This window comes from Ursus americanus, chromosome 23 (genome assembly GCF_024610735.1).
Source record: "Ursus americanus isolate L20-20 chromosome 23, mUrsAme1.1.p, whole genome shotgun sequence".
Lineage (NCBI taxonomy): Eukaryota > Metazoa > Chordata > Mammalia > Carnivora > Ursidae > Ursus > Ursus americanus.
In genome coordinates, this window is record NC_142149.1 from 1,826,215 (window position 1) to 1,834,040 (window position 7,826).

Sequence of the window (7,826 nt, forward strand, 5' to 3'; positions counted from 1 at the left end):
CCCTGTGCGCGCCACGCTGCTCCATCAGCACCTGACCGGCCTGGCCTGGCACCGGCCCCCTGGGAGCCAGGTCAGGGCTGGCCACGCACCCAAACTCTGTGGGCCCCAGTCGCCGGGGAGTCCCCGCCAGTCCCACGAGAGGAGGCCAGGTTACGAAGCTGCCACCAGCTCCACCTGCTTGGGCCTGGCCTCGCTGGGGACTTTTTCTGTGGAGGAAAGAAAGAGGTGTTTGTTGAGTAGAGAAGACCCCAGAGGCAGAAACATCCAGAGAAGAGGGGAGGCGGCAAGGGGCCAGGTTCCAGGGTGACGTGCTCTGGGCAGGGCCTGCGGGGCTGACGGGCCGAGGCGCAAGCACTCGGGCCTGGCGTGAAGGAGGAACGGGGAGAGGGGCAGAAACGCTGAGGGACCACCAGCCTCGCAGGGCCCCGGCGGCGAATGGCACCACAGGGCTGTTCTATTTAGAGGACGGCTCGTCCTGGGCTGGACACGGCCTTTTCCCAGCTCTGCCTACGGGCTACGCCTCTCTGAATGGGGTTAGGCTCCAAGGTCGCCCCCATCCCAGAGAGCCAGGCCCCAGCCCAGAGCGAGGCCTGTGCTCCTCCCGAGCTGGCCTCGGCAAGCTCAGCGGCCCGGCTGGGGAGACAGGAACCCACTTCCAGCAAGCGGGAAGGGAAGGCCCTCGCGGCCCGGGCACCTTGCTTCGTTCTAGAACTCAACTGTTCTCCGAAGGACAGAACAAGCGCGTACCTGGTTTCTTTTTGGGAAGGGGCTCTGCAGGAACCTCTGGGAGCTCCATTTGCTCCTACGAGAAACAGAGGGTGGAGGCTGTAGGACACCGTCTGAGCAAGAAGCTCTCACACCAGAGCTCCAGAGCGCGGCCTCCGCAGCGCCCGGCACCGCTGACACTTGAATCGCCCCGTGGGGCTTCCCTGGGGACTCCGGTTCAGACCCTGGCAGTGCAGGCGCGCCGGCCGGGGAACACGCGCGCACACGGGTTCCGGAGCTGCAGAGGCGCCCCCGCTGTGCTCGCTCTGGGGCAGGTCTGTGGCGGAGCTGGCCGTCCCCAGGGGCAACACATGGTCCACCCCCCAGCTGGCTCCCCTGGCCACTCAGGGGGCACTCAGGTCCTCGGGAGGAAGGACATCCGGAGGCAGGTGCCCACGGGACACTGAAGGGCAGAGAGCAGCGACACTAACCAGCTGGCCCCCTTGCGGGTACGGGGAGTGGCAGGTGGGGTCACAGGGAGAATGTGGCGGCCTGGAGCAGTGACCCAGAGGCGGAGATCGCCCAGTCAGGGGGCGGACACAGGCCTTGGGGCCTGCATGGGACAACGTTAGCAGCGTTCAGGGCCACGTGTACAGTGAGTGACCAGGCCACCAAAGGGAAAGAACACCCACGTGATCGCAAAGCCACACTCTGTCCCCCAGAGGGCGCCGAGGGAGCGAGGAGTCAGCACTGTGGTGCTGTCCAGGCACGCCTGGCTACAGGCTGCTCCAGCAGCGGCAGCATTCTGGGGTGCACAACCCAGGAAACCGTTCTCTTCGGCGTTTCTCCCTGCTGTCAGCCAGCTACACGAGGAGAATGGGCTTCAGCGTAGCACAAATTCTAGTCGTTTTAGGGACACCAAGTGCAAAACCAGGATTGTGTGCCCATGACCCAAGGCCAAAGACCACGATGGGCAGAGGCCTCCTGGGGGGTCCCGTCACCCGAGTGACTGCGCTCAGTCCTGGGGGGTCCCGTCACCCGAGTGACTGCGCTCAGTCCTGGGGGGGGGGGGTCCCGTCACCCGAGTGACTGCGCTCAGTCCTGGGGGGTCCCGTCACCCGAGTGACTGCGCTCAGTCCTGGGGGGGGTCCCGTCACCCGAGTGACTGCGCTCAGTCCTGGGGGGGGGTCCCGTCACCCGAGTGACTGCGCTCAGTCCTGGGGGGGGTCCCGTCACCCGAGTGACTGCGCTCAGTCCTGGGGGGGGTCCCGTCACCCGAGTGACTGCGCTCAGTCCTGGGGGGGGTCCCGTCACCCGAGTGACTGCGCTCAGTCCTGGGGGGTCCCATTACCTCAGTGATTGCATTGAGCTCCTCTAGGATGGCATCTTCATCCTCCTGAGTGAAGCTTCCTGCCAACAGCTCATCTATTTGCTGCAAAAGAGCAGAAATGAGGACCACGGCCAGGCTGGGGCAGGGGGTAAGGTGGCCCCTTGTGGAGGAAGGAGACAGCCCGTGGCTCAAGGCCCCCCTCACTTGAGAAAACGTGACCACCACAAGCACGGGCCGGCACGGCCCTCGAGGGCGGCCACGAGGCACTCACGTGGGCTGCAGGTGCACTTGCGGGCTGGTGGAAGGTGGGGTCCCTGTGACCCGGCGATACCTACCCGCTGGTACTCCACGGCCTCCTGGGTCTCCTCCAGTATCCGCTCCACTTCTTCTATGGACATCACCTAATCAGTTCAGAGTTAGTCTCGTCAGTGAGGCACGTAACAGAAGCCCTTGCGGTAAGGCCACCTGGACCGGCAGGGCACAAGTCAGGCCACGCAGGACACGACACAGTTCTGGGGGTTTCTGCCGCGGGCTGGGCCCACACACAGAGGCTCAGGTCTCTGAAAAGGCCCATCTCTTCAGAAGCCTTGAGGGCACTGCTCGGACTCCTGGCCCTTTGCCCCAGACCTTCGGGCACCGCAAGCAGCCCTCGGGGGTCCAGGGAGAAATCAGTAAAAAGGTGTCAATCCTTTTCTGGGCCGCTGACATGATTCGTGTGGGCTCAGAGAAGGGCCTTTTCTGGACTGGCAGGTACAGCACCAGATGGCCGGTCAGAGAAGCTGGCTGGCTGTGGCGCTCTGGGGTGCTGTCCACTCATCAGGAGATGGGGTCAGCTGGGGCGCGGCCTCTCTGAGCCTCACCCCTCCTTTTGCCACCCACCTCTATGCCGCTTCCTACGAGGCCGTGTTCACCTCCTCCAGGAAGCCCTCCCAATTAGTTCACCACACCCTTCCTGCACCCTCCTGGACTTCTGTTCCAGTCACTTGAGCATCTGTGGACCCAATTCATAGTCTGTGCCCATCCCCCCATGATCAGGTCAATCCCCTGAGTCTGTCCACCACTAACACCGTCACCCTCTCCCGGTAGCAACTGCTCCCCCACATTCCCAGCTGGCACCAGCAGCTCCTGGCCAATGACGTGGGCACAACTGTGGCCTCCAGAACAAGCCCCGCCCCCTCGTTCACCCGCTCCCCTTCCTCTCTGCTCCCAACCCTGCAAGGACCTACCTGGTGCATCTTTTTCAGACACTCGTTTCCAACCTGCAGCCCTTCGACTACCTTCATCTCAATCTGGGTGAACTCGATGCTCTGGACCTGAGGTGGAAGTCGAAGCCAACCAGGCGGTCAGGGGCCTGCCTTCCCCACCTCCATCTCCCCCCACAGCCCACTCCGCCTACCATCGTCTCCAGGCTGGTGATCTGGTTTTCCGTCTTGTCCAGAAGCTGCTCCCGGTACCGCTTCTTCCTGAGCAGTAGCTTGGCCCGTCTGCAGAGGGGACCATGCAGTGAGCCGGCAGCCGCGCCCGCTGGCCGGCCTTCCCTGGGCCGGGCCCACCCCTGCCCGGGGCCCCACTCACTCCTTCTTCCCGTCCCGCAGGAGCTGCCTGGCGATCTCCCGCTCCCGCTCCAGCTGCTGAGTGACCCTCTTCTGGTACTGCTTCAGCTTGTCCCGCTGCTGCTTCAGTTGCTGCGAGAGAGCAGGCCTGGGTCAACAGCACGCCCTCACTGCCCTGGGCCCTGCGCGGGCCACCCAGCCCCTGGCGAGGCCAGCCTGGAGGCCGCCCTCACGGCCGCCCCTGGCAGCACACCCTCTGAGACACAGTTCTCTGTGGAGACAAAGGGCACAGAGGGCAACATCTGGAGACACTGGCGGCTGTCGCCACTGGGGGGGGGGCATGCTCCTGGCACCAGTGGGTGGAGGCCAGGGGCACTGCTCAGCACCCTGCAATGCCTGGGCCGCCCCACACAGAGGGGGAGCCAGCCCCGGTGTCCACAGCGCTGAGGTGGAAAGCCTGCTCTCAAATGCACCACTGCCAGCAGGGCTGTGGGTGTTGCGGGGCAGGCCAGAGTGTCGCCCTGCCTCAGAGGTTCAGAGACAACACAGGCCCCAGAGAGCCACCATCCCACCGCAGCCACAGCGAGGAGTTGGGGCCTTCCATCCGGGCTTTGCTCTGCCGGCTTCAGACGTGTTCTTGATGTGTTTAGCTCTCCTGCTCTTGTCCCTTATCACCATAACCGAGTTGACAACAGACGGCACATCTGGATGAAATGTTTGGTGATCTTGCCAAGCACCTGGGACCCCCGAGTACTGTCCCAGAAAGGATGCACGGTCACTTACACGTCAGTTCATTCTACCGTATTTTAGGCCATGCACATTTCTTCCAGATTTCACCATTTCCGAGGCTACGGTGAGCAGCTGCAGGCACAGGGCATTTCCCATCCGTAGCATTCTACCTTTAGGGTCAACTGCTGTGAGTTAATTAAGTCAAAAGGTTGGTACCTCTTTAAGACTCAGTATAGTGAGAAATCATCCACCAGTGTAGACGTGTCTGCAGGGGTCTGTTTCATGGCTCCCTCCACAGCACATTCTCCTAGGCGCCTGCCCCAGGACACCACATGGCCCGTGGGTCAGGCTCGCGATGGCTGCACACACTCCCCTTGCTGCAATGAAAGGTGCCTGCTATCCTGGCCCCATGGCCCAGAGACGCCGTGGCCAGCCTATGTCGTGCCCAGTCTTCTCAGTTCTCGCTGCAGTTCTTCCCCAGGAGCTGGGCGCCCGCCCCTGCCCCTCGGGCCATTGTCCAAGCGGGGTGTGTACAAAGTACTGAAGACGAGCCCATAAAAGCAGGTGTGGCCAGATGGCCTCCTTTGTCAAATGAGGGGCGTCAGTAGAGGGCCACAGGACAGACAGCACACTGGGGCCCGGAGCTTCCAGCTCAGCTTTACATCCTAGGAAAACATCAGGCAGTAACTTGGTTTATTGTGTGCAGACCGCGTCGGTCCAGTCTGGGCCACGGCCACACCAAACAATTCCTGGAAAGTAGAAAGGCCTCCCGGAAGAGAAACCAAAAGGTGAGTCTGGCCTGGAGAAGAGAAGAGAATCGCCTTGGGGGCTTCCCTCCGGCGGGAGAAGCCATCAGACAGACGCGCCCCTGCCTCCCCAGAGCTAAGTGCTCCTCTTCCCAGGCCGCACGGCACCCACCGCCGCCAGTCAGATTTTCCCTAGGGACAGACGGGGCTGATTCTCCTTCATCTGGGGAACTTCAGTCTATAACGTCTTATAACATAGGGTCTCTGAAGCCAAGGTGGAAAAACCATCTGTCATTTGAATTTGTTTCTCTCTTAGTACAAAAATAACGTGTGTTTGTTGCTGACAGTTTTGAAAAGAAAGCAGGAGCAAAGGCAAGCTCTGCCCAGATTTTGGACCACCTCCTTCCTGGCACACTTCTTACAAAAACGGGTTAGTCCCGACATGCCGTTTCGCTTAACCCGTCACACAGTTAGTTCCTCCCACAGAAACTAACTTTCCTCCCGCAGCTCCCCCGAATCTGCAGCAGGAACAGCAACACCACGGGAACAGCAGTGCGGGGTGCTGGCAGCCCAGCACTCTCGCCGGGCCCGGCCGCCTTAGGGGAACCAAGAGGCTCGCAGACCCGGGCGAGGCTGGCGCGGCCGGAATCTCGACCCCGCGCCGCGGTTGGGGCCGCGACCCCCCGTCCCGGGCGCGGGGCGCGTCACCCGGCGGTACAGGTCCCCCTTCCCCGGCCCCGGGTCGTGGGGCGCGCGCTCGCCTGCAGACCAGGTGTACTACGGCCCTCCGCGCCGCCCCCGACACCGCGGCGCCGTCTGCCCTCGCTCGGGTCGCCAGCAGCCCGCCAGGGGCCGCGCCTCGGGGCTCGGGACGCCCGCCGCCACCCGGTCCGGCGCCGCCACCCGGCTGCGGGAAGCCCGCCCGGCGGAGCGGCAGGCCCTCCCGGGCCCTGGCAACCCTGCCCCAGTCTGCGCCCCGTCGCCGCGGGCCCGGCTCTTACCAGCACCGCCTTGTCTTGCTCGGTGACCCGGCTCTGCTTCTTGCGGCCGAACAGGTTGCCCATGGCGCCCCGGCCCGCGGCCCCGCCCGCCGCGCCCCCTCGCCGCCACCGCCGCGGCCCTCGCGGCCTCCGTAGCCTGGCCCCGCCCCCTACGGCGGCCGCGCGGGGCCAGGCGCCTCAGAAGGCGAAGCGCGTGCGGGCCAGCGGCCGGCGGTCCAAGGGTTCGAATCCGCCCCCGTAGGGCTCCGCGACAGTGGCACGACGACACTGCCGGCCTGGCCTGCGCAGTCCTAAATGACGCGTTTCGCGTGTACTTCCAGAATGCCCCCCGGCTGTGCAGATGAAGACGAAAAGTTCCAATCTCCTGTTTGGGCGGGATCCTTGCAAGGTAACCTGTGGACAGTATCCTCAGGTGGTCAGAAATCTTGTGCCCGGGCCACTGCCCCCTGGCTGGTGCTGACCACAAAATGCTGTGTTTAGTGATGTTATATTCAACCTGCAGGCTTCCAGGTGTCTCCTGAGAGCTACCTGGACAGTCCACCCAGCCCTGTGCCCCGGTGACTCTGGATGCGCCTGGCCTGCGGCTCAGTGCCCGGACCTGCCCAGCATTGCCCATCTCCACTCTTGTTCCATGTGCCCTGGCAGAAGCCTCCAGCCCTTGGGGATGAAAGCCTGCACGGGGCTTTGGAGTGGGGAGCCACTCACACGTGCAGCCCTGGTTCCCACCTGTATGTCCTGGCCGTGAGTCCCTGGTTGGGAGGGCACACTGCGTCTCACAGGACAGCGCCCAGCCCTGCTCGGTCACCCCAGCTGATCCTTCTGCAATGGGCCGGGCCACCGTCCTAACGGCCCAGCGGCTGGTGGGCAGCGGGTGTCTGAGATGAGCAATCCCAGGGCATGAGCCCCTGCCTCACCTCCTTCTGCGAAATGACCTCCTTGGTCAGAAGCGCCGTTGTGTGGGCCCTGTGCTGGCCATCCTCCAAGCGCACACGCGTGCTGCTCCAGCAGAGATCCCCGCAGGTGAGAAGGGAAATCCGTATCCGGAGGGAGTGTCTACCCAGCGAGGACAAGTCACTGCCCCACGATGGGAACATCCTGGTCAGCCGAGCTGCTCTCCGGTGGCTGGCTGGTCCCCTAGGGAGTGGTGCTATTCTGGGGGCTCGGTGCCGTTGAGTGGCCGGCACTCCACGGTTGTGGTGGGCAGGCGGGCCTTGGTTGGGGGAAGCCTGTGTTGCTGAGCCCAGTAGCCTCTATCCCTGCTGCCACAGCCACTTTGTGAGCGCTGGGAGGCAGGGGGAAAGCCGTCACAGTGGTGACTCACGTCGGGTTTTGGCCTCAAGGCCTAGAGCTCTGCGTCTGTTCCACAAGGCAGGCACTATTCTAGGTGGCTGCCCATGTGTTTCCTTCCGGACACCCCGATTAGCCAGAGATCCCTGTGAGAGAGCACTCTGCGTACCAGCGTGTCCCCGCCGCCTGTGAGGGTAAGGTCCAGCCTTGGCTGGAGATGGCGTGGCCGCTGTGGGACCATGCAGCCTGCTGGGGGCAAAGAAATGTTTCAGAGGCTGAGAACCAGAGCTGGTCTGCAGGAGAGCCCACCACTTGTCTGGGAAACTCACTAGAGGTCCCATGGGGGCCACAGAAGCAGCCCACGAGGGCTGAGAATCTTGCTGGGCTCAGGACAGGCTGGAGGAGGTCCTCCAGAAGCAGCCACAGGTGGAGGGGAAACTCACTGAAGAGCCTTCTGCTTGCTGGCCCGCTGGCA

The 7,826-nt window shown here is 63.5% G+C and overlaps 1 protein-coding gene across 1 annotated transcript; it reads right to left on the minus strand.

Moving 5' to 3' along the window:
- CHMP6 (charged multivesicular body protein 6) lies at positions 1-6,196 on the minus strand. The gene is made up of 8 exons (XM_045814175.2): positions 6,065-6,196; positions 3,611-3,720; positions 3,432-3,519; positions 3,262-3,348; positions 2,371-2,436; positions 2,057-2,137; positions 748-802; positions 1-206 (listed from the first exon to the last, which is right to left on the minus strand). The coding sequence occupies exons 1-8, from the start codon at positions 6,125-6,127 to the stop codon at positions 151-153; spliced, it is 606 nt and encodes a 201-aa protein (XP_045670131.1). The 5' UTR covers positions 6,128-6,196; the 3' UTR covers positions 1-150.
- Between the last annotated feature and the right edge of the window lie 1,630 nt (positions 6,197-7,826).